We start from the raw sequence: 26,580 nt of genomic DNA on the forward strand, positions 1-26,580 counted from the left end.
GTCCACTACCCTCCACCACCACCCCGCCAAATTGCCTAGGATGTGTTTAATGTATGCTGGATGTTCTGTGCACCTTCAGTTTCTGTCCAGAAGAGGAGAGATGAACACAGGCATTGAGCACCAGCCCTGGGTCACTTGGACCCTGAGCCCACAGAGCTCTGCAGGCAGGGTCCATGACAGGGAAGCACAGACGCATGGCCCAAGGGCACAGGCGTGGGTTTGCTGGAAGCAAAACTTTGAGCCCCCTGATGTCAAAGTTTATTTCTACTACCACAGCATCACATAACTGCAGGGCCTGCTTCCTCTGGTGACTCCATCAGCTACCGAGGACTCTGTGTAAATGGGACTCCCCTCCCCACCAGCATGCGTGTGATGAGACGCCCCCTGCACCCTCCCCGCCCTCCCATCTGCGTGCAGCATGTTTGAGCATGGATCCCTCCCCACCCATTTATAATGATCTTTTTTTCTTTAGCTACTGACACTGACTCGTACTAGGAAATGCTGATTCTGATGAACTAAACTCTTTTAACACCCACTCTTCCTTCTTAGATTGAAAACATCACTAACCATCCCTTCCACCCCCTCCTTTATTTTTTACAGCTATGTGTCTGGATTGCCACGGTCTCTGGCAGGTCGACATAGACTTTTCACAAGGGGTTCTGTTCTAATTACCTTTATTCCCAAGGATTCCCTGCGCTGGTGGTTACCAGGGTAGAAAGCTAGCGTGAAGGGACCAAGTCAGTGACGTATATCAGCCCGAATCCCGTGGGCAGAGACTGGGGGCCATGGAAAGTGCCCATTTCCCTGGGGTTTACCAGGAGGAGGGTTGAAACCTCCCAGGAGCCTCATGCTTCTTCATAACTCACCTAACGTCCAGGAACTAATGTTGGAGATGTTCACAAGCCCCGCCCCCCTTTGTGGCCTCGGAAGCAGGAGCCGAGCTAATTGGTGGTGATGGCAGTTATTTCTGTCTTTAACTTCCTCAGCCTGGATCAGCCCCATAACCACAAGCCATACCTTCGTGGTCATATTTTCTTTTTAGGATGATGAAACAAAGATAATTGATCAATTAATCTGTTGGTGTTTTCATGACACCCACGAGAAGGGATTTGGTATTTCTGTGGTTCGGTCTGTCAGAGTTCATTTATCGCTGTTTAACTTGTCCTCGGTAGCGCCAAGCCTCCCCACCCTACCCCCAGCACTCATTCACAATTCCTGAGAAAACTCACGCTGGAAAGCTTTGTGGACTGGGTGCCTCCGTGAGCATGGCCGCAGAGAGCCAAGCATCTTTTCTCTGTAGCAACAAGGGAGCTGGCCACACCCATGACCACTCATTCTGTACCCCAGCACTCCTCAGAGCCAGGGACGAGGATGACGAAGGGTCAGGTCACACTAGCGCAGTGAATCCTTGACAATTAGGAGAGAAGTGTTCAGGAGAAAAAGAATGCTTTCCTCCGAAGGCCTGGTTTGGGGGAGTGGTGCTTGAGACAAATCGGTCCCTGCCCAAGCACTGCCGGCCACTCTTCGGGTATAAGAAAACCACCTCTGACTAGAATGGCCAGGTCTGCTGCCAAAGCACCATCAGGGAGGTTCTGAGGCTCCAGGATTGTGTGTGGTATAGAACACATTGTTCTGTTTGACATTAGGGCTAAGAGGTTGGTCTGAGGAAGGAGAATTAGTGGTCTAATAATTAATCCTGATTCCCTTTGGTAATTTGCTGATCCCCCTAAGGCCCATTCAAACTTCTGACTTCTTGGTGTAATTTTGAATATTCCTGAGTTGGAAAAATCAAAGAGGTGCATCAGATCAGCTGCATCATACGTTTTGGACTTCTTAAAACCAACACTTTAAAATCACTTAAAGAAATAATCAGTAAGGGGGGAGAGGCATTAGGATAAACAGAGCAAATAGTATTGTTAATGCCAGGCAATCTTATTTGATAGTAAAAGGTTCTAATGCAGGCCCTATGCCCATTATTGGGTTTTCTCAGAAGCCCCTGTGGGGTCCTGATGAGAGAGAAAGCAAAGGCAGTGAAGAGGGAACCTCGGTCCAGCCTGTCTCAGGGAGGCCTGTCAGCCAATTAGCGTTCCATTCAGAATGTACAGCTCTCGGTTCTTGAGTTCTTTGAGTGAGAAGTAGAATATTGTTTTCCTTCCAAAATTCACAATTGCTGTTCAGAGGCCCTGGGCTTGCTAGAATTTTTGTTGTGGGATTCAGATATCCAGCAGTAGTTTGCTGATCCCAAGGCTTCTGCTGACTCGGGGAAAGACATGAAGCTGACTCTGATTTTAGGGCCCAGTAGCACCGTAATTATAAAGAAGAACCTACAATCTGCATGGCCAGAAATACACATCTCAATTATGGTTTCTAAGGGGAATTTATAGGACCTGCCAGGAATATTTTTGACTGTATGTGGTCTCTCTGGTACATTCTTTTTTTTTTTTTCCTTGCATACATGATTTGCATTCTTCTAGAAAATACCAGAACTGCCTGATATTTTATGTTTGTTATCGACAAGGTTTATTTTTACGAATACCACTGTTTTAGTCTTTACATAAAATATTTGGGGAAAAAAATTTGACTCACGGTTAAAGCTAAACTCAGAGGGTATAATTAACCCCAGGGGTTTTCTCAGAGCCACCTGCCGATTGCTGCTGAATTGCAAACCAACATTTACAAATAATTACAATATTGGTTTTGCTGAAATTACCCATAATGATTTCAATCAGAGCATCCATCTCGGAACAGAGTGCATGTTGCTGCTGCTGCTGCTGCTGCTGCTGCTGCTGCTGCTATGTTGGGACCGTCTAAATAATTTCCTCTCTTAATGTGTTCAATAAAGCAGCCAGCCTCCTGAATGCAGGCCCGTTTCTTTGGCATCCCTCATCAGGCAGGGCTGGAACATTCTCTTTGCAGAGAGCTTAGGAAATCATTTCTTTCACCCCATTTCTAATCTTTAAAAATATTGGCTCCCAGTGAACATTTGAAGATGAATAAGGCAACTGATTAAACAAATATCACTCTTTCCACATCTGTGTGTACTGACAGAAATTGCATGGCCATAAAGTTAGTCATAATCTCTATGATATTAGTCCAATAGGATCTTCCTTTAGAAACACCATCATAGGAAAAATTAGATTTCTGTACAAGGGCTCCACAATTCAAAGAACTGAATAAGAATTGAGTAAGTTTTTTCACTTAGCAAACAAAATCTTGTTTTAATCACCATTGAAACTCAAACGCCTAATGGACTACATGGTACCTAATAGATACTGAATGTGCATTTGGTGAATAAATCATCTTTAAAGCACTCTAAATGATATAATATAGGAACGTCCCTGTCGGTCCAGTGGTTAAGACTCCGTGCTTCCACTGCAGGGTTAGATCTAACCACATTAGATCCCTGGTCAGGGAGCCGAGATCCCACGGGCCGTGTGGTATAGCCAAAAAGTAAAAAAATACATACATGATATGATATGATATAAAATGTCTTGAATTCTATGAGAAAGCAATACATATGAGAGTTCCATGGTAGTCACTCAAATAAAATGATGGCAAATTATAGTGTTCTAACTTCTGTAGATGTTAGAATTGTGTTCCATGGTATAGTTTTGAGTGATTTCTCTGTGATTCCGTCTATATTTTTTTTCTGAAGCAAATCCAAACATAAGAGCAGGTCATTAGGGCTTTTGGTTTTCACAAGGTTTCCTTGGCGAGATTTTTGTTCACATATCTTTGAAGATTCTTAGGGTCTGTTTTTTCAAAGACAGGAATTTTTGAAATGACTTTTTTTTTTAATTTGTAGAAAAATGGGCAATTTTGTGGCAAGGAGATATGGAATTGTTTATCTTGGGGCGCATTTCCCTAAAATTGACTGTGCATCCCAGATTTGGTGTCCTATGTTTTACGGCATCATGAACACAGCCAGTGTGCTCTGAGAGCTCGTCCTAGCACAGTGACCATTACAGTGATGTCAGAATAAGAAGGAACCCTTGGGGGCATCTGGTGTTTTGCAAACCTGGAGACTGAGGCGGTGGCTACTAAACCCCCTGGGCTCTGCTGTGGCCTCTGTAGCATTCAGTTCTAAAGGTATCTTCACAGCAGCAGAGCAGCCCCAGTGGAATAATCTCTATTTCCCTTCCTGGGAGGTCTCGGGGGAGCGACAGGTCCTTGCCTGGTGGGTGTGTTGGAAGGGCCACTGATGCCACCTCCTCCTCTCCCTCTTCAGGCAAAGAGATCATTAATCAAAGAGTCAGTGTTGCAATTCTGAATCCAGAAAGTTATTACAATTGATGTGAGTCTTCATTCAGTCCAGGGTTACCAACATCCCGTTTCACCTGGGACTAAGGGTTTGTCCAGGGTAAAGGACTTGCACTGCTAGCGCCTGGAAAGCCACAGGCTAACCAGCATGCGGTGGCCACCCCAGTTCAGTGAGAGAGTAGGATTTGTAATGTTCTTCTGCACCTCCTGCTTCATTGCTCAGCACTGGTGAATCTACACAGACTTCCCTACTCTAAAATAGATTTCACTTGGAGTTTCTTTTTAGCACTGGATATGTCTGATGGGGCATAAGGCATAATTAATTATTGTCTAAGATGTATAATGGTCCAAAAGAATTAGAAAAGCGTGCACACTTAGACATTATCTAAACAGAATTTCCAAGTATTTTCCACTGAGTAATTGCTGCTGGTGGCTAGACAGTGGTGTAAAAACAAGACAAGTCTATCTGAAGCCCATTTATCTTTTTGTTTTTCTTTTTCCTGAGTTACTGATTAAAGGAAGCCAGTCATAAGCACAACTTTTCGTAAATACTTTATCCCACAGGCATTAAGATTACACAGCCTCCCTGTTGCCGCTTTTTGTAGCCCCATGGCCAGTACAGGGGCACCTTGCAATCCTGTTAATTGAGCTTCCAGGGGGTGTGCCAGGGGCCCGCCCAGACCGAGTAGCAGGGCTCTTGTCAGTTTTGCCTCTGGTTCCTCCTGGTCTCAAAGGGAAAAGCAGCCCCCGCGGCCATCGTGAGGTTCCCAGCGCAACTGAGTGAGTTGGGTGGGGTGGGCTGGCCTTACCAAGCAACATACTTGTGGGTGATGAGGTCCAAAGCCTGGTGACAAGCCTCCCCCGGCTCTTCTGTCCCATGTCTGAGATTCTGTCTTCCAGAGAACAAGCCAGGACCACCCACCCAGAAGGTAACTGTTTTATAGGCTTTGCAAATCTTCTCTCTGAGGTCATGAAATAGATACAAGAGATGGTTTCCACCAGAAGTGCCAGGGTCCCAGGTGTTTGAAATCTTCATTTTAACTTTTTATAACAGACGTTCTGTCATCTCATGGCTTTCAACATATACTAATGAAATAGTTTCTCTTAAAATAAATTAGCATCTTACAGGAGAACCATCCCAGCCCTCAGAATTGGTCACATACAAGCTCATCTTTCTTCTCAACCTGGATTCACAGTGTTACTGCAAAAAATAGAGAAACATCGACTTTTTTTCTGTTGAGAAATGCTGAAGACATTTTTTTCCCCTCTCTCTTCTCACAAAAGACTTTAATGAACGTTCCATTAATACAAGGCACCAAGGATTATCACCAAAGCAGTTGAGCCATAAGTGCAGAATGCTTACAGGAAACTTGCCTATGGCAAATCGTGCTTTACTTAATCACAACTGGAAACCTGTTATTTATTTTTAATGACTCTAAGTCATAAAATTTAATTCATGCAAAAGCTGCTCACAACCCCTCGAATAGATCATATATCCCAGGGAAAAAATAACAGGCTGCTTTGAAAACTTATTTTATGGGTATTTTTCTCCTTAAATGCCTACATTTTCCCATATTTCAGGCTGTTCCTTAAAATGTACCAGGTTTATATAAAAGTTAAATCTGCAGTTGTAGGAGCAGCTAACAGAAAATGCAAGCACTAGGAAGAGACAGACCAAAAAAAAAAAATCCTCTCTTTAAAATGGTGAAAGGACTGTACTAGGAGGGAGGGTGGTTTCCCAGAACATTTTCGAAAGGCGCTCTCAGTTTGGGTCAAGACTGAGGCATCTAACTGGAATTTAGAGTTTTACATGTTTTGCTTTTGAACCATTTGAATTGCTGAGAAATCAAGAGTCCAGCCCCACTCCATCACTGCATCTCATTTTGATGGACTGGATTTTCATTGTGTGGATGAAAATGTCATGTGAATTCCCTGGCTGTTTCAGGGGAACCCAGCGCACCTAAGCTCGAAGGGCAGATGGGAGAGGATGGAAACTCTATTAAGGTGAAGGTGATCAAGCAAGACGACGGCGGCTCCCCTATCCGACACTACCTGGTCAAATACCGAGCGGTGAGTAGCCTCCTTCCCGGGTTTCTTGCAACCCACAACCCTAACACCTGCCCTGCTGGACCAACAGTGTCTTTAGAGCAAGGGGGCAGGGCAGCCCATGTGCCCGCCAGGTGGCTCATGGGCCCAGGTTAGGGTTTTAAATTCAAAGACTGACTGACAGCCTTTAGGTCATATCCACACTGAGACCATTTTTTTTTTTTTTTTTCAATTCTCTTTTTTTTAATGATGTATAGTTGATTTGCAATGTTGTGTTAATTGCTTCTGTACAGCAAAGTGATTCGGTTTTATATATATATATACATTCCTTTTTTATATTCTTTTCTATATGGCTTATCATATGGTGTTGAATATAGTTCACTGTGCTATATATGGGGCCTCCCTGGTGGCTCAGTGGCAAACAATCAGCCTGCAATGCAGAAGATGCACAGGAAACAAGGGTGGTTCAACCCTCAGGTTGGGAACAGCTCCTGGAGTAGAAAATGGCAACCCACTCCAGGATTCTTGCCTGGAAAATTCCAGGGACAAAGGAGCCTGGCAGACCACAGTCCACTGCGGTCACAAAGAGTGGGACGTCACTGAGCATGCATGCACACACGTGCGATATATAGAATGGACAAACACACTGAGACCATTATAAAACCTCTAGAATGATTTTGGGAATGATAAACCCACCCATGACTGATTTTTCTGCTTCCTAGGTTTTTCTGCAAAGTTATTTTCCCATCATTCAGTACTTTTTTGCAAATAACATACTGATACCTTGGAACACACTTGGATAAAGTGCCTTATGGGCCAAGCATGTGGGCCCGTGATCACATGCATTTTCTCCCTCCAAGGACCCTAAGAAGTTGGTCTCAACAGTTATCCTCACTTTACAGAGGAAGTGAATGCGGTTTATGCAGTTAGTGACCACGTGACTCACACAGTCAGGCAGCCAGGGTTTGAATCTAAGTCTGTCTGACTGAAGAGACGGGGGTCTAAGCCCCCTGGCCTGGGCTGCCTCGGCTCCTAAACCGTCTCCTTCCCTCAGCTTCCCTCCACTCTAGTGTAGCCCACTCGACCTGTGGTTGTACCGCTACCCATGAGCTTGGCCCTAGCCTTTTCTCTTCCTGGTGTGCCCACTGCCCATCAGAAATTTCTGACATTCCACCTTTCATCCCCAGCACCCAAGCTGAAAATCACCCCTCTTTTTTTTGGTCTTAGAATGATACTTGGCCATCACCAACCATAACCGATTGCTGGGAGATTTAGAGACAGCATCTGAGCGTTGCAAATAGCCTCTTGCTAGGATTTCTTAACAGTAGAAAATAACCTGAGTAGAGTTTTCTTTCTTCAAATAGCACCCAAGAAAGGTTTTTTCCAAAAAGTTTGACTTAACTCCGTCTTTGCCTTTTGATCAACCCCTACTGATCAAAGCCCTAACCTGGTGGGAGCCCTAACCTGATTAGGTTTGCAGAGAGTCAGTACAGCACAGAGCCCCCCACCCCACCCTGGGAACACCTGCTAGCTGCTGGGCCACCTGTCAGTCACTCAGCCCCCTCCTACTTCATTGCGAAGCCGGGTTGGAGCCTGATATGGGGTTAGGAACCTCAGTTGACTTCTGTAAGGCCCGGCCCAGAGGCATCACAGGCTGAGAGGTCCCTGTAACTTCCTTGATGTGGAATAGGATACAAGTACCAAGTAGATGGCCCCATGGAAACCGCTGGAAGCGGACAGTGTGGTGGGGGGATGCCTCTGGCATTTGTTGGGCTGATGAGGCCCAGACAGACATGGAATCCAATTCCAACCTTACCACTTAGTAGCCTGTACCCCAAGTAGGTCACCCAATGGTCCATCACCTCCATTTCTCCATTGGTAAAAGGGGGATAGCTTATCAAGTTGTTGTAAAGCTTGGTTATTAGAGTACAAGCAAAGAACCTGAGACATGCCTGACACTGGGAAAACTCTATACTCGGTAACTAATAACCACTGCTACCATGCAGGCTGGGTCAGGAAACCTCCGTGTGAGGCCCCATCGAATGTCAATGTTCAGGAGGGTCATTCTGGCAGTGCTGGGCAGGTCTGCTTTAAAAAGACAGCCGGGCAAAACACTGGGATATGTTAGGCTTTGACAACCTTAACCATCCTCTCTCTTTCACTTTGAAATCCCAACTGTTGCTAAATATTTTGATTATTATACATTATTAATATTTATTATGTAACATAATATTTGCTTTAGATTCTGTCCGTCTCTTTTGCAATGATGTTTGCCAAGGAAAGAAGCCTTTCAGAGAAAGAAGACAAAAGACAAAGAGCTGAATTTCTTTGTTTTACATTAAAATGGGACACATGCTCTCTCTCGCAGGAGCTAACTTAGAGCCCTGTGAAGGCAGTCTGGCTTTCTGTTAGACTCAGAGGTTGTGAGCCCCTCTTCCAGCATTTCCCCACACTATCATGCCCACGACACGTGTGCTATCACGACCCTAAAGGCATCTCTCTGGCTGATACAAAGCATTTTGCCTGGAAGATGGCTGGCTTTCCTGTAATGTAACTTCCTCCAGCCTCAGCCATAGGCTAGCTCACCTTCCAGAGGACACTGCTAGTGTGTTCTGCTCTTCTCAGGAGCAGCCCATCATCCAGTAGACATGTGTCAAGCCCTCCCACCCAGAACAAATTCACCGGCAGATGTGTAGGATAGGACTGGAAAGAACGTTCGAGCCAAGGGGGGCCCCTCTGACTCCAGCTTTGTGCCTGAAATTATGTCCTGGGAGTGCTCTGCTGGCCACTGCAGGCCGTGACAGCAGCCCCTCCAGCAACACCTCCAGCTGCAGCCTCAGAGACCAGCTCACACTGCATGGAATAGAGAGACCCTGTTCTCTGCAGTGTATGTGTGTTGCGCTCCCTCCTGTGAGAGGATACCTCCCCACTTGGGCCCAGAGGCACTTGCCCGCAACTCGATTGCCTCTGTGGCTTTGGGAAGTCACCCGTTCTCTCCCCCCGTTCCCCATCATCAGCTTTAGTGAGGGCCTGGCCTAAGCCCTCGCAGGTTTGTTGTGGGGATGCAGTGAGAAAATGTGCAGAAAGCCTTCAGTCCAGGCCCTGGCATACAGCGGGTGCTCTGTAACTGATAGTTTTTAATGCTTTTACTAAAAGTGGAATCTGTGCTGTGTCCCTGTGTCAGAGAGGTGAGCACACACCTGAGTGTGACCCACATTCTAAAACAGGACAAGAGTCACAGTTGTTGGATCATCCTCTACGTCACCGTTAGGATAGGGCTTCCCGCCTGCCAGTGGAAGGAGGCCTAAGAACCTCAGGTTCGATCCCTGGGTCAGGAAGATCCCCTGGAGGAGGGCATGGCAACCCATTCCAGTATTCTTGCCTGGAGAATCCTATGGACAGAGGAGCCTGGGAGGCTCCAGTCTGTAGGGTTGCAAAGAGTCAGACACCACTGAGTGGCTGAGCAGACATGCATCCTTACGATATGTGCCAGCATTCCAGAGCGTAGCCTGGGTCCCTGCACGCCCTCAAGGTAATGGACGGAGCATTAAAGGGTTGGCCCCATGCCACACTGGGAATCTGCCACTGTTCTTATTTGCAAGCCCCCAAGGTTGACCTTCTGACCCGCGGGATCATTTACCTTCAGATTTTTCAAGCTGGTAATAAAAGCTATGCCCAATATCTCTGGTTTTTATTTTCATTTTGCCCCAGTATTTAGTGACTCCCTCACATTCCTCCTGTTGGCTGGTCTTACCAGCTGTTTCACCTAAAGCTTGCTGGTATCTCGTATCTTTCTTGCCGGTTTCTCCCAGAAGCTCTCCTCCGAGTGGAAACCAGAGATCAGGCTCCCATCTGGCAGTGACCACATCATGCTCAAGTCCCTGGACTGGAATGCCGAGTACGAGGTCTATGTGGTGGCCGAGAACCAGCAGGGCAAGTCCAAGGCGGCGCACTTTGTGTTCAGGACCTCGGCCCAGCCCACAGCCATCCCAGGTATGACCCCTCTGCTTTCTGTGAGTTTCCTGCTTTGAATTAATGCACAAGCACCGCACCTCCTAATGTGCCTGAATAGCCCCTGACAACTCGCTTGCTTACAGCCATTCTCATGATTGGTTGCCCATGCAGAGCTTAGTTTTGCTTTGTACCAAGCTGTGCAATAGGTTGAGCTGGACTGGACCCCCAGGAAGGCTTGGGCAAGCATCCTGGGTGAAGGTCCTGTGTCGTCCATCAGCCTTGGAGGACTGATGGTAAGCCAGTCCGTGGGAACCCCTCAGGTGGGAAAGGCCCCAGCTCTAGCCAAGCTTTGGATGCTGATTGAGGAAGGATCCTTTTCTGAGATCTTATCTGCTATCTACCATTTCATACAAGGCCCACGAACCTGTTTTTAAGCGCTTTCTGTCTCATGCTTGCTTACCTGCACCACCGTGGTCCAAATTCTCTTCTCTGTGGGGAGCCCAAGAGAAGGAACAGATGGTGCCCAGTCAGTTAAAAATCCCCTCTGCCAAGGGCCTCACAATTGAAACAAAGATTAAATGGAGCCACTTGAAAAAGATCAAGTGGAGAATGTAGGTGCTGGAAACCCCCATCTGTGAAAGGCAGTCCAGTCGGCTAGAGACCAGGATGGGAGATGCATCCCTTCCAAGAGATGCAGATCCATCTCTAGGGATCCGGGACCAACTCAAGTACGGGAATAAAGTGAGAGTTCTGCTTCCTGGCCCAGCTACCTTGCTGCTGATGGCCAGACTCCTCATTGACCAAACCCCATGGAGCAGAAAGAGATCTTCATCGTCCCTCTCTGCTATCCTGACCAGCCACATACCGACCACAAGCAGGAGAGGTGGGCACAGAACATATAACTGCAGCTTAGTAGAGGGAGCCCCAAAAACTCTGGGCAGCATCCAAGTTGGATAGGAAGATGCCCCAACCTCCTGGTGGCCTTCCTTTGGCTGCCATCCTGTCTGTCCTGTCCAGAGTACTTGCCCCCTAGCTCTCAGCTCAGTGGTCATGATCACTCATCCCAGGGGGAGAGAGGCCAGAAGGGACATGTCACAGTAGTGACACAGGGCTGTGTGTGTGGCAGTGGGTTAGTCGAGCAGCCGCAAAATGAGATCAGTGTGTGATCCCCCGAAGGTTGGTTGTGTGTGAGTGTGTGTGTGTGTGTCTGAGAGACGTGTGCAGGCCCCCAGGGAGTTGGCGGCCACAGATGAGACGCATCCATGGTCCTCCCCTCCGTGTTGGCAGGGAGACCCCTCAGCACAGGCTAGGGCGGGCGTGTCTCTGCAGACACTGGCCACGTGGTCAGTGATGATGCCATGGTATCTGGGTGTGACTGCAAGCGATGGTCTCCTCACTGATGCGCAGGCTCTCCGAACAGAGGTGCCCTGTCTGTCCTCTGCCCTTTCTGTCTCTGCATTCTTGGGTCAGTTTTTCCCTGATATCGACAGTCTGATGGGCGTGTCCAGATCCGCTCGGCTCTTACGGGGCACTTAGGAGCTGGGGGAGTGAGAAGCCCGAGTGATTCCTTTGCAGTGAAACAGTCCTGCTGGCATCTATTTCCTCGGGTAAGCCTCCGTAGGTGGTGATTCCAACACGCTGGGTCCCCAGATGGGGTACTGCCAGCGGCATCAGCTCCTGGGATTGGAGAAGTTGGGGCCACTGCGTTTCAGATACAGAAATTCTGGGGAGTCCTGCCCATGGCATGATCAGAGCCCTTCTGGCTAATCTCCCAGCTGCCCCATTAATGGGGAGGACGGGCTGCTCACCTCGCCCACCAGGGCTCCAGGCTCTACTGCACAGGTCTTAGCAAGAACTTGCCTGGTTAAGACTTCTCCTCTGGGACCTGTGGATCACACCTCTGAATTACGAGATGCACGTTGATGGTGGAATTCTGTGGTCAGCGGGCGCTGGAGGTGAGAGGCGCAGAACTAGGTCCCCTTTAAGACCGCCAGGCGTGGGGTGGGCTTGTGCTGCAGGAAGAGGAGTCCGATGTTTCGCTGAGAAGTCAGCCCCGTCCCTGTGCTCAGTTTGATGCGCATAGACCAGAAATCAGATACATTTCTGTCCCCACGTGTCAAAAGCTCTGGAGACTGAAGGCTCCTGACTGTAACTTAGAGACCTCCCTTATCAAAGGTAACACTTTCCTAATCAGACTCCTGTACTTGACCGTGGAGGCTTCTGTTCTCTCACTTGAATTTCATTTGCTCGCTGACCCCTAACCCCTGAATTCACCCGGCTGTGCTGCTTGTGGCCTTGCTGAGCTGCGGAACTGGCCTTATGGTGATAATACCGCACTGAACTCAGTTCTCTAACCTTTGTCAGCTTAATTTACAAAGTTGAATTAACCTTGGATTCTTGGATTCTCTGTATTTGACCTAATTTTTTTTCTTTTTATCTATTTTTTTTCTCTGTTTCTGTCTCTTCCTCCTCTTTCCTCCTTCCCCCTCCCCTCCCTGTGTCTGTCGTCGCATATACCACCTTGGACGTCACTGGGACATCCCCACTGCCACATTTGTTTTTAAACAACACCCCACATTCTCTCTGGGGACCCATTGCTTGGCACCTGCAGCGACCTTGGGAGGCTCCTCCGCATCCTACACCTTTGTCTCATTGCTTTTCTCTGCAGTGACTCTTCTCTTGCTCTGTTAGGAACTTGAACACACACACACGAAAATTTAAATTTGCTTAAAAGCCCAGTTCCTATGAGAATGATCAGTGCCCCCCTCCTTTGGAAGAATCTATCAGGACTGCCACGGCCACGCCAACAAGCTCTCTGTGGAAGAGGAAGGTCTGGAGGTTGGAAACAAGCTGGACCTCCAGACATGTTATTCCCACCCACAGATAACGTTTGCGCCACTTCCTACAAAGTTTGCCCCTTTCTTTCGCAGAGTATAAAAATGTTGGGAGCTCTTTTCTTTAGACCCTGTATATATATAAAAACCATTACGCTAGGTTTTTACACGTAAAAACCTTGTCTGTAAAAACCTACAGACGAGTCTTTACATGGCTGCTACTGGTCGCATTTTTGGTTCTTAACTGAAGATGATGTAGCAGAGGAAGGTTTCTAGGTGCCCTCTAAAGCTCGCATCAGACAGTTAAAGCCACCCGCGTCCCCACTCTAACCCCGTGCGCCTCCCCTGCCCTGCAGTAAGTAGTTGGCTTTGCTTGCGTTCAGTGCCCATGGTAAGCCCGCTGCAATCCACCAGAGCATTTTGCTGGCCAGATGGGCACAGTTCAGTTGCCATGTTGCCCAGACAGCGGAAGAACTCCGACTTAGTCAGGTGTTTTCTGGGGCTGATCCCACATTCTGGGAGGCACTTTGGTCCTGGTAGTATAACCAGCACCAGGCGCTGTTTAGGACGTGCCCAGCACCTGTGGGCTCTGGAAGGTCGTGTCTCCCATTTGGGGTGACCCCTGCTGCCTGGCTAAAGATCAGCCATGGACCTCGTGTCTCAGCAGATGTGGTCCAGCTGTGACCCACCCTATTGCCTAAGTGGCAGTCCCCCAGGTCGGAAGCATCTGCTTTAAGCCTGGCCTGAGTCGCAACCCCTCCCCACACACGCTCAGTGGAGCTGAAGGTGGGGCGAGTCCTGAGCGTGGATGAATCAGAACTCAGCCAGCCTGCCCCATTTCTAGAGTGTCCCTAACCTGAGCCCCACTGCCACCCCATCAGCCAGCCAGTCCCATTTCCAGAGTGTCCCTAAGCCCACCCCCCGCCACCACCACATCTGTCAGTGGCTTCAGTGACGTGTTTCAAATTTTGGTGGAAGCCAGCTGCTCCTCTGTTGTTGGGGTACACCCCATCCCCCACGTGCCCACAAGAGGAAGGGGGATGTGTTCGTTACAGTCCCCGTGGAGATTCCTATTCAGTAGCATCAGTGTCTGTGCTCAGGGGTCCTTCTTGTGGTCACATACCATTCCACATGTCTCATCTCTGAGCATCTCCACAGAAGTTTGATTTTTGTTCTGTTTGGTTCCTTCATTTTTTTACTTCTGTTGTTGTTTTTTAACGTTCGAAGACTAGCCTTTCCCTTTGGGAAACCAACTGTGATCCTATGATCTTCAGGGTGACACTGCCCAAGTCGCTGGGCACAAACAGTCCTGTGTCCTCGGCATTGACAGTTTAGAGGGTCACGTGCAGACACTGGAGGCCCCACGCTGCCCATCAGTGAGGCCGGGCAGTGCCTCTCGCCCCAGCCCCGTCGGCCTGCAGCCCTGCCACAAACCTCTCTCCCCGGGGTCCTCCACCTCCAGCCCCACCGGGGCAGCAGGAGCAGACACGGCTCTTAGACACAAGGAGAGGATTGCAGAGAGGCACATGTGCCTCTGGGCCCAGCGTAGAATCCCAGCGCCATCCCGAGGGCAAAGGAGGACGAGATGGTCCTCGCACGGTGACCCATCGCTGGGTCCCCCTCTTGATATCATCTTGGGAGGAAGTCACATATTCTCCCAGGAGAGCCCATCCCAGTCCTATAGGTGAGGGCCCGAGCCAGTGTTTCTGAAGGGACTGCGGGGGCCTAAAGTGTGGGAAAGCCTGACGTCCATGAACCTGTCTCCTCAGCTTATTCTGGGCCAGGCAGACCCCAGCTGGTGTCCTTGCGTTGGACCCATTCAGACAGGCCCCTGGTTTGTAAGGAATGCCCTTCGGGGGGGGCAGCATTTGGGCACACCCCCCCTCTCATGGTGGCTGTGGCCCCCAGCCTCTGAGACGGCTCCCTCTGCAGGAGCGCGCGCACACCACCCCGCTCAGCCATCCCTGCTCTGGCTCAGCGCTGCCCACGTTCCACACGCCACAGGGCTTCTCTGCTCATTTTTGGAGTATTTATACGGCAGGTTTGGATCACGTTTTTCTACTAATAAGAATGCTAACGTTGTTGTGCAGATAATCAGCAAGGCCTTGATGAAGTTTACACCTTTGCATTATTAAAGGAAATAACAGTTCATGTGAGCTCACCAGCGTGTTTGGATTTTATTTGATAACGGTGTATCCTGCCAGAGTTCTTCGCCTCCATTCACAGGGCCCCGTGGATTACTTTGATCCCCAGAGGACCCTTTAAATGGCACCCCAGACTTGCAACCCACTGAGTGGAGGTCTAGCCGCTGGAGCTGCTTTTCCCTGCTCGGTTCTCTTAGCTCTCCTAAGTCAGAGCTGCTGTGTGGGGTCATGCCTCCTTGGACTTTCCCCCAGGAGATGGGGGAGGGGAAAGTGTCCTTGCAGAGCTGAGAAGGTCACCTTGGGGTCAGAGGCACGCTCTGGGCCACCAGACACACAACTCTGTTGCACGTTCTCCCGATTTCACGGCTCCCTTTACAACTTCATATCAAAGGCTGCACAGAATGGCCCGGTGACAGCGAATCAGAGAGAAGGTGCTCATTTGCAGACCCTACTCTGTTTATCATCACACTTAGTTGGACGCCTCCTGAAAGCCCCAAGACCTAGCCATCTGTTCATCAGAGTCTGGGAAGAAACAAGCAGACAAGGGGTTCAGGAGTGAACCGGAACCTCAGCTTAATGGTTCTGAGAGTCAGAGGAGGGAGACGGGCACGTCTTTCTGCACTGCCGTCCTGGGGTGCAGTGACTGCGGCCCCGGGTCATCTGCCAGGGCTGAGACCGGCTTCTCATTTTGCGGTATTTAAGAGCGTAGGCACTTGGATGTCTCAATCTTGGGCAAGCCAGGTCCCTGTTCAATACCCGCCCCCTAGACCAGGAACCACAGACGCTGAGCAGCCCCAGATCATAGCCTCAAGGTTCAGGGCAGCTCAGAGCCCAGAGGTTGCGGAGAAATTGCTCCCAAGAGGCACTCTTTGTATGCAGAGAGGTCGGGGAAGGTCACGCAGAGACCTCAGAAGTTGTTTTCTTTTTCCTTTTGTAAAATGTTAAGCAATATGTAGGAGATAACCTTTGTCCTTCTGGTTTCCTAAACTGAACAATTCTGTAAAGGCCACCGAGAGGTAATGAATGTTGGCTTGACTTGGATATTCTTTCATTGCCATCCCAGTTTGTCTTTTATTTGCTTGCCAGATTGCACAGTAGTAAATATTCCACCTGCCAATCCAGGAGAACCTAAGAGACTTGGGTTCCATCCCTGAGTTGGGAAAATCCCCTGGAGTAAGGCAAGGCAACTCACTCCAATATTCTCGTCTGGGAAATCCCATGGACAGAGGAGCCTGGCAGGCTGTAGTCCATGGGGTTGAAAAGAGTCGGACACAGCTTAGTGACTAAAACAACAAAAAAGTGTCCTTTACTTACGTTTTTTTGTAAAAGCACCACATACCCTTTCTTCAGCTTGAGGGGCACCTCACTTCCTCTGTAAGTCTAGATTCTTAGTGGTAAAGTGAGTGATCCCTTGGGGGTAAGTCTTTGCTCTCTTTCCATCCTTCAAATACATCAGTAATGTTAAGGCTACCAGGTAAGATTACACAGCTCATCCTTGAGTGGTGAGTCATAGGAACAACTGTTACCGTAATGCAAGGATGAGAAAAACCTAGAAAACAGTGGTCCTCAAACTCTTAGTTGCATAAGAATCACTGGGATGCTTGATCAAATCCTGAGCCTGAGCCTCACCCCAGAAATTCTGATTTCTTAGAGTGGGGGAACCCCCAAATCTGAATTCTTCACAAAGTGTCCCAGGAATTCTGCTGCAAGTAGAGAAACATTATGCTAAAAGGTATTTATTTTTCAACTAGAGATAAAAATCACAAGAATCTGTGAATAAAGATGGGGCCTACTAAGTGTTTCAGTCTTACAGGAAAAAGTCCCGCTTGGTACACACTGTGGAGGTGACGGACATTAGGGAACCTATATCCTGTGCTGGGGGCCTTCCCAGGTGGCTCTAGTAATAAAGAACCTACCTGCCAATGCAGGAAACATAAGAGACACAAGTTTGATCCCTGGGTAGGGAAGGTCCCCTGGAAGAGGTCTTGGCAACCCACTCCAGTATTGCTAAAGAATCCCCCTGGACAGAGGAGCCTGGCGGGCTACAGTCCATGGGGTCCCAAAGAGTCGGACACAACTGAAGTGACTTAGCAGGAGCTGCGTCCTTTGCTGGGGACTGTGGGACATCTAACATGCAATGACAGGCTCTCAGAGTTAAAGAGGACTTGATAACATCCTCCATCCCAGGCCCTGCCCAGTGCAGGAACCTCAGCCCAGAGCATTATAGCATCCTGACCAAGGGATTTTCTAGCCTTTGCTTAATGCTTCTGGCAGCAGGGAGCTCATCTTCTGAGGCAGCGCACACCATGTCTGAAGAGCTCTTATTTGCTAGTTTTTTGTTTTCATCTGAGCTGAAGTTTGCCTGCCACCCCCTTAGTTTCCATCCCCTGGGACCCCTGGTTGAGACTGCCTCTCCCCTCTCATGACATATATTTAAGTATTTGGAGGCAGAGTTCTCATCTCCAAGGCTAAACACTGCTCATTTGTGCAGCAAATATTCTGTAAATATTTTTTGTAAGTTGAGTTGTGTTACTTGCTGGGGGAACAAGAGGTAGACAGAGACAAATATGCCTGCTAGGATATTCAAGAGGGTGGGGCAGCCAAACAAAAAGCACATCAATGGGGATTTCCCTGGGCGTCCAGTGGCTAAGACTCAGCACGTCCACTGCAAGGGGTGTGGGTTCAATCCTTGGTCAAGGAATCAGGATTCTGCATGCTGCACGGTGTGGCAAAAAAAAAAAAAAAATCTGTTCATGTCAATGAAAAGAAAATGGCAGATGGAAATAGTATAAGAAGGGAATTGTCGTTTAGTTGCTAAATTGTTGTTTAGTTGCTGTGTCTGAAACTTTTTATGACCCCATGGGCTGTAGCCCACCAGGCTCCTCTGTTCATGGGATTTTCCAGGCAAGAATACTGGAGTAGGTTGCCATTTCCTTCTCCGGGGGAATCTTCCTGACCCAGGGATTGAACCCACATCTCCTGAGTTGCAGGCAGATTCCTTACCACTAAGTCACCTGGAAAGTCAAGAAGGGAATAAAACAGAGTAATGTGGTAGATATGGGTGGAGAGTGCCCTGACTTATGCCAGTCAGAGGCGTGGGAGAGTCCACCGCACATGTGGGACATTTTAGACCAGGGAAAGCAATTTGAATCTTATGTCAAATGAGAGGGAAGACCTCTTGCCCTGCCTTCTGTTTTATATCAGTCTTATAGCCCTCCTGGCCCTTCCCCAAATGTCTCGTGATGTTGGCTTTGGCCTTCCAAGCCATGCAGCCCTCCAGAGGGTCTGCTGAGCCCAGGGCATGGGTGGATAATGGCTGTCTCTCCCACACAGACCACTTGGCGGTGGTTTGTTTTCCTTCCTTAGAGACGTGACTAGTCCCCTAAAACTATATTTATGTATCAACCTCAGAACATGGTGTTAGGGCCTTTGAGTCCAAAAGTACAGACATTCTTTCCCCGCAGTAATACCTTAGGCTCCTTCTGCAGGAAGTAGACAGTTAACACCTATTGGGTATGGAAGTCAGGAGACCACAGTGGCCTCTGGCCCTGAGTCATGGGATGGGGAGGAAACCCAAGGCCGTATTTCTTCTTGTTCGGGGAAGCAGCTTTGGGATTCTGAAGGCCAGGAAGGCCTGCATCGCTGTTTCTTTTCTTTTGTGTGTGGATGTGTGAGCACCTTAGAGAGGTGGAGTGGACGGTGTGGTGCTGGGGAGACCAGCTCTAGCTGACCGTAGGGACCCGTGGTCAATTTCCTGCTGCCGAAGCCTAGAGACAGAGTGACCGGAGCCGGGTGCCCTGAGCGTGGAGCCGGTCTCCAGACTCGGGTCTTCCTGAGAAACAGGCCATGTCTTCAGTGCAGGGTTGAAAGGGGCCAGTGGGAGAACCTGGCGAGGGCCTGGGAAGCAAAGGAGGCCAAAATGTTCAAGATCCTAGGCAGCTCCTCTGGTGTAGAAATTAGGTTGTGAGTGGTTATCTCTTACCTGCTGGCCGGTGGCCCAGACCCTGAATTGAAGTTAGAAATAAGGACCATCAGAATGGGACAGCTGTTGAAGGAGCCCCACTGTGCCTGAGCAGGGCTCTGGGGCACAAAGAGAGCCCCCCAGGAACACAGACCAATGCAGAAAGAGGATGTGTTCCATCTCTATCACCCTGGGTTACCTGTTCCTTCCGTGAACTGGTGTGTGATGTGGCCAGCAGCCCTCCAGGCAAAGGCTCAGGGAGAACCAGGTCATGTTGGCCACAGTCCCTGCCTCCCATCCGCAGACGGGTCATCCCAGTGGATCTGGAGGACAGGGTCTGGTGGTGGGATGACACTGCTGTCCTGGCGGAACCCTGCCCTCCCAGAAGAGGAAAATGAAACAGACTTTTCAGTCTGAGGTCATGGTTCCACACTGGCTTCCACAGAGCTCTGCATGGGTCCTTGCTTGCCCTCAGCACAGCCTCTGCCTTTCTGAAGCTGGTGGGAACCACCAGGCAATCCGGGGTTCACCGCAAGCGCTAGCACGAACCACGAGGGCTTGCTCTGGAGCTGAGCCTGGGGTCGTTCCGTGATACTGCGAGTAGCCCAGGGCCCTGGAGAATTCTAGGGGGACACCAGGGAGTAAGACACAGAGGTGGTCATTCGAGTGGGTCCAGCCAGAGCAGGGATGCTGGGCGTTGCTCGAATGTGAGAGGGTGCGTTTGTCTTGTGGTGGGCACGTGTCCCGTGTGAGTGAGCCGGCCGTTGCGGGAGTGTATCTCTGGGTGAGTCTGCTGAGTTTCCAGAAGTCAAATCCAAGTGGGCCTGGCTCCCAGATGGTGAGTATTCCCAGACCTTCTACCTTGCTCGGTGGGCCTGGGGAGACCCCCATGTCTCCAGAACAGGCGGGTTTCATTCATCTTCCTAGTGCAGTGAAGGAAGGTGTGGTCCAAAGTCGAGATCCTCTGGAGCAATTCCTAAAGAGCAGCAAGGCATGGGGCATCTTGTCCCCGATGTCCCCACAAGCCCAAAGGGAGCCCTGGGGACCCTCTGCTCCCCCATCTGAGACCCTCTGCCCCTGTCTGGGACCCTGCCCCTGGGCTCCTGGGGAGACCAGCCGAGTGTGGGCTGAGAGCAGAGGCGGAGACATGGCGCCGGTCTGGGCCCCTGTCCTGGCTGGTGGCTGCCTTGTGCCCCATCCCCTGATCTGTGAGAGCAGGCTGCCATTCCTCTGTCTTGAAGATAGGAAGAGACCCTGATGTCTCAACCCCAAAAGGCCCAGGGTCGGTGGCACCCTGGACCCAAGTGCCGCGGCCATCCAGTGGGCTCTACCCCACCCCCAGGGCTGTTGCTTGGCAGGTCCGGGTTTGTATCTCCAGGTACTAACCACCCCCATCCCTCTCTCCCTCCCACCCAAGCCAACGGCAGCCCCACCTCGGGCCTGAGCACTGGCGCCATCGTGGGCATCCTCGTCGTGACCTTCGTCCTGCTCCTGGTGGCCGTGGACGTCACCTGCTACTTCCTGAACAAGTGTGGCCTGCTCATGTGCATTGCCGTCAACCTGTGTGGCAAAGCCGGGCCCGGAGCCAAGGGCAAGGACATGGAGGAGGGCAAAGCTGCCTTCTCGTGAGTGCAAACCCACCCCCCACTGCTAAGCACCCAGGCCCAGGCCCCAATCAGGGAGCCACCTCAGCCTTCCCATTGCAAACCCTAAGGGAAGCGAGGCATTAGAGAAATGTTAAAAGCAGACACCTGAACCCAACCTCATATCTAGAATCTCATAGAAATTCCCTACGTAGGTCAAAATGAGAGGTGTGGTCAGAGCTTAGCCTGGAGGGGAGCTGCCCTAGAGAGACCCACTTGCCGTGCCGCCATCCATGCCCTGTCACTCACCAGATATTCACGGAGCAGCAGCTGCTATGGGCATGGCACCGTCACCAAGCACTAGGGGACACAGTGACCAAAACAGATGAGAATGCCTGTCCTCCTGGAGGACGATCCAGACAGAAGCTGTGCTCCAGCATCTCTGGAGAAACAGATCTTGAGCCAAATAGAGGAACCTTCACAGACTGTCACCAGGTGGGGCTGAGCTGCAGCCAGCCCAGAAGGGACAGAGCAAGGAAATAGGTTGTTGGCACCACCCATGCCAGGCACTGTGTATACACATACGTGTACATAGACATATACTTTTACATGCATTGTATACACGCTTACTCATGCACATATGTGTTTGTACTTACACTACGTATGTCACATGTGTACGTATAGGATGTGCACGTACATGCATCATATATGCATACGTTGCTGTTGTTTAGTCTCTTAGGAAGTTGAGTCATGTCCAACTATTTTGTGACCCCATGGACTGTGGCCCACCAGGCTCCTCTGTGGGGGATTCTCCAGGCAAGATCACTGGAGTGGGTTGCCGGTCCCTTCTTCAGGGGATCTTGAACCCAAGTCTCTTGCATCGGCAGGGGGATTCTTTACCATTGTGCCACCAGGGAAGTCCATATAGGTAGACACACATGTATGCATGCGTGTTACTTACATGTGCATATTCTTATACATACATCATATTCGTGTAAATACTTACATATACATATATGTGTGTGTGTTTACATATACTCACACATATACAGGTACGTGTGCAAACTTACATATACATATGCTTATATATATCATATACATGTATATACTCAGGTGTTCATGTACATTAGTACTTTATATATATATACTTAAATATATACATGCATCATAAACTTGTGTATACTTATATATACTTACACATGTACGTACATGATATACGTGTTCATTCTTACATATACACATAGGTATGCATGTACGTATTTACCGTGTATACACACATAGATGACTTCAGCACTAGTCTGCGCCGGGTGCTTTCCTCAGTACTTTATATTCATTGTCTCAGTTGATGTCCGTAACGCCTAGGCAAGTGGAGACTGTTACTTGCCCCGTTTTGCCAGGTGGGGACACAGGCATGGCTGAGCGAGTGAGGTGCTCAGGGTCACACAGCTGGCAGGAATAGGGGCTGAGATGCAGCACTGGGCTCTGGGTCTGGATGCACCGCGCCCCTGCCAGCCTGGGGCTGGGCGCAGGTACCTGAGTGTGGCTGGCTTCCCTGGAAGCCCCCTGCCTCCCCCAGCTCTCCGGGATGGAACCAGCGGAGCTCTCTCCACAGGAAAGACGAGTCCAAGGAGCCCATCGTGGAGGTGCGAACGGAGGAGGAGCGGACCCCGAATCATGACGGAGGGAAGCACACGGAGCCGAACGAGACCACGCCGCTGACGGAGCCCGAGTACGTGGGCCCCTCCCTGGCAGAGCCCCACACCCACCACAGCACCCTACCCACACCTCCGTGCTTACCACCCGCGGCTCCGGGCCCAGCATCACCGGCCAGAGTTCTGGAGTCCTGGGCCAGGAATGCCTGACCCCACTCTCCTCAGAGAGGAGGCATTCGTGGTCCTATCTGTGGGTGACCTTTTAAAGAGCTCTGTGCATCAGTGGGATCCCTAGACCCTGGGCCCAGGTCACACACACACACATACACACACACACACACACACACACACACCCCGGAAATGACTCAAGGAGACAAATATCAGTGAGAGAGCTTAGATTCTGTTTAGGATTTCCAAGAATTTTAGGGTTTTCTGCATTTCTTCCTAAAAGGGTGAGGGAAGCTGGGGACCTGGTAAAGCCTGGCCCTCCTGGTCTCTTAAGCCTTGAGGACCACCAGTCAGAAGGCACGTCCAGCTTTGGGTGTCATGAATGCCAGGCTGTCGTGGGTACCGTGGGTTTGAAGGGAATGGAGTTTGATGGACGGGCAGAATCTCTGGCTGGACAGCGCCCCAGCCCTGAGGGGCCACGTGGAGCCCCTGTCTGTAAGGCAGCTGGACCCGATTCCCCAGGGACCTCGGATGCCTGAGGTGGTGGAGGCTGAGCTCAGCTGGCCTCTCCCCGGGTCGAGATGCGAACAGGGCCTGCTGCAGGTGTCAGGAAAAGGGAGCCCCAGGCAGGTGGCAGGGAGGAAGGCGAGAGGCCCCGCCAGGCGCCACGTTCTCTGTCGTCTCCTGTGTCCTCTTCTGCCCGCCTGGGCGTGTGCTGCCTCCCGTGTCCTCCTTTCTCTGTGGGCCTGCGTCCTGCCTGTGTGTCCCCGCATGCCCGCCCTCGGCTCCTCCTCGGCCTCCGCCTGCTCTTGGCTTCTCTGTCTGTCTCAGCTTCATTGTCTATCTCTTCTACTTCCTGTCCTCCCCGCAGGCTGCCTGCTGACACCACAGCCACTGTGGAGGACATGCTGCCTTCTGTCACCACCGTCACCGCTAACTCTGACACTATCACCGAAACCTTTGCCACTGCTCAGAACAGCCCCACCAGTGAGACCACCACCCTGACCTCCAGTATCGCCCCCCCGGTCGCGGCCACCCCTGATTCAAACTCTGTGCCCGCCGGCCAGGCCACCCCGTCCAAGGGGACCGGCGTCACTGCCGCCTCCCCGGCCCCGGCCCCAGCCCCCAAGGTCGCCCCTCTCGTTGACCTGAGCGACCCTCCAACCTCAGCCCCGGCCGCCAGCAACCTGTCCTCTGGCGTCCTGGCCACCCAGGGGGCCGTGCTCAGCCCCAGCACCCCGGCCAGCGCGGGCGAGGCCCCCAAGGCCCCTCCAGCCAGCAAGGCCGTCTCCCCGTCGGGAGCCAGTCCCCTGGCAGCTGCCCCGACGGCCCCTGCCCCGGAAGCCCCCCAGGCCAAGCAGGAGGCTCCCGGCACCAAAGGTCCGGACCCCGAGCCCACCCAGCCCGGCGCCTCGAAGAGCCCACCCGAGGCCGCCAGGGCCCTCGCCAGCCCGAAGAGCGAGGCGGCCTCCGTCAGCACCACAAACCCTGCCCAGGGCGAGGACTTTAAAATGGACGAAGGGAACTTCAAGACCCCAGATATTGACCTTGCCAAGGATGTTTTTGCAGCCCTGGGCTCTCCTGCTCCCGCCGCTGGGGCCAGTGGACAAGCCTCTGAGCTTGCTCCTTCCACGGCCGACGGCTCTCTTCCGCCTGCACCAGCCAAGACCGAGTACGGCCTCTCTCTGTCCGCTGTCGTCGGGTGGTGTCCCGTGGTGGTGTGCGTCTGTGCTGTGCTGTGTCCTCCCTGATAGATGTGTCTGCAGCCTCATGCAGGGCTTCTCGGAGGCGACTGTCAGCCAGGGGCTGGGCCAAGGCAGAGAGCGGGGCACAGGCAGGCAGCCGCCTGCTTACTAATTAGGCCGTGTTAATTATGTTTGATCCTTATCGTCCTAGCAGTGGCATCTCTTGTCCCTGGAGGAGCCCTTGCATTTGGGTCGCTGATGAGCATAGCTTGGGAAGTGAGCTAAAGAGGCCAAGGTGCCCTCATCGGCCACCCTAGAGCCCACAGGCGGGGTGTCATCCAGGGCCAAGCCAAGTCCCCACCAGCATGGCACAGTGGTGCAGGAAGTGAAGAGGCAGACCCCAAGGCTTGTAGGGGGTGGGTAGGATTTGATCCAGAAGCCCCCCGAGACACCCTAGCCTGGATGCCCACACACCCACCTGCTCCTGCTTCTGCCCCGAGTGACTGGGGAGACTCAAGCTCCCAAGCCCTGAATGAGGGCCGGGTTTCCCAAGTTCAAGACCATGTCCTTCAGCGTACAGGTTTCTTAAATGTGAGGCCAAAATGCAGGGGCGCCAGCTGGGCCTGAAGTCTTAGCCTCCTCTCATGCGTCCTTAGACCAGCTTCTCACTCCTGGGACCGACTGAGGCCAAGAGTGACTGAGTCGGATGGAGGTTTTTATAGAGGCTCCTTGGCTGCACCCAGATAAGCTGGGGTGCTGCCACCCAGAGTCACAGGGGGGATCCTCACCAGGAACCCTGAGTCTGTCGGGAAATAAAAGGATGGCCCTGCCCATCCAACCGCACTCAGCTCCCCTGGAGCCTGGCAGCCCACTCCAGCCTCTCACCAGACCCCCATGGAAAACTGCCATGGTAACAAAGAGCATCTTCTTATCCTGCGCGGGGAAAGCCCTACAGGGGCATCACCAGGAAAGGCAGAGCACTGAGCGGTGGGCCTGCAGACAGGCAAGTGTGATTTGCAGAGGGTCCCCTGGAATCAGTCCCGGGGAGCCCAACACACACACAGCGTTTAGATCAAGCTGGGCAGCTGCTGCTGCTGCAGCCGTGCAGGGTGAGCGGAGGCTGCTCCTGAAACACTTCCACACTCCAGGTAAAGCTGGACCCGCCGCCCCCCCCCCCCCCCCACCACATCAGATCAGGGCTAGAAGGGCGCCTTCCTCTGATTCAGCGGCTTTCCACTTTGGCTGCACATCTAGAGCCACTTGGGTGCTTTTAAAAGTCACCGCATTCTGCCCCAGGAGATCAGGATTTCTGGGGACACAGCCCAGGGTCAGTGATTTTCAGAGACTCCAGGTGATCCGGAGATGCAGCTGAAGTTGGAGTCCAGTGCTCTTTTGAGGGACTGGCTGGAGGGTGGGTTACGGCACACGGTGATCTCAGTGCTGTTTTCCCGATTCTCCGCAGGAAGGGTCCCGTAGAAGCGAAGCCGGAGACAGAAACGAAGCCAGCGCCAGCCGAAGTCCAGACGGTCCCCAACGATGCCACACAAACAAAGGAGAATGAGAGCAAAGCGTGATGGGTGACGAGACACCAGCAAAGATCAAAATAAAAAGTGACACAACAGCTTCACCAGAGCATCTCCAATATCTCACACACACACACATGCACACACACACACACACGCACACACACACACACATTTCATTCCTCTAGTGTCTTTTGCCTTTAAAAAAAAAAAAAAACTAAGCAGATCAACATGGGATCTCCTTTTTGTAGATTTATAGAAAGGGTTCCTTTGTTGCGCACTCACTTGTAAGAAAATGAGACAAAAACGTGAAACCCACAGCCAAACTAGGACACTCGGTTCCCTGAAACCATTTAAAAATCAAACAAAAGGACCCCAAATTAAGAATCTAGGAAGCTCAGAAGAAAAAAGAATCTAGGTTCAGGATTTTGGTGTTGCCGAACCGGCACAGACCGGGTTCAGAGAAATAACTTCCAGACGCTAAGACTAACCGAATGAACAAAGTCCAAGTTTATTTTTCTACTTTCAGTCGAGTTTGGACTCTGTGAAACCTCATAAATAAGTTATAATTTCTGTTCACTTTGTATTTGTTCAGTATGCAAAGTGTATCACCCTTCCTAGCTGAATTCAATTCCCACATAGACTCTTGTTTTGTAGGAAGAATGCCAAATGCAGCTTCTGGGGGTAGATCTCAATTTGCAGTATTCGGATTTCTTTTCTTTTCCTTTTCTTTCTCCTTTTTTTTTTCTTTCTGCCAACTTTGCTTTCCA

At 50.8% G+C, this 26,580-nt stretch overlaps 1 protein-coding gene across 9 annotated transcripts in view; it reads left to right on the plus strand.

Annotated features, from left to right (window-relative positions):
* Nucleotides 1-26,354, plus strand: part of NCAM1 (neural cell adhesion molecule 1) — a 364,422-nt gene extending 338,068 nt beyond the window's left edge. The window contains exons 15-20 of one of the 9 annotated variants that reach the window (XM_052653336.1): nt 6,206-6,330; nt 10,119-10,299; nt 20,617-20,824; nt 22,395-22,511; nt 23,474-24,274; nt 25,750-26,354. In XM_052653336.1, the coding sequence (XP_052509296.1) occupies nt 6,206-6,330; nt 10,119-10,299; nt 20,617-20,824; nt 22,395-22,511; nt 23,474-24,274; nt 25,750-25,861 (1,544 nt within the window). In that variant the 3' untranslated portion in view covers nt 25,862-26,354. The remainder of the gene's footprint in view (nt 1-6,205; nt 6,331-10,118; nt 10,300-20,616; nt 20,825-22,394; nt 22,512-23,473; nt 24,275-25,749) is intronic. The other 8 variants (XM_052653337.1, XM_052653338.1, XM_052653339.1 and 5 more) reach the window with 8 other exon arrangements.
* Nucleotides 26,355-26,580: the final 226 nt, after the last annotated feature.

This window comes from Budorcas taxicolor, chromosome 15 (genome assembly GCF_023091745.1).
Source record: "Budorcas taxicolor isolate Tak-1 chromosome 15, Takin1.1, whole genome shotgun sequence".
In the NCBI taxonomy this organism is placed as follows: Eukaryota; Metazoa; Chordata; class Mammalia; order Artiodactyla; family Bovidae; genus Budorcas; species Budorcas taxicolor.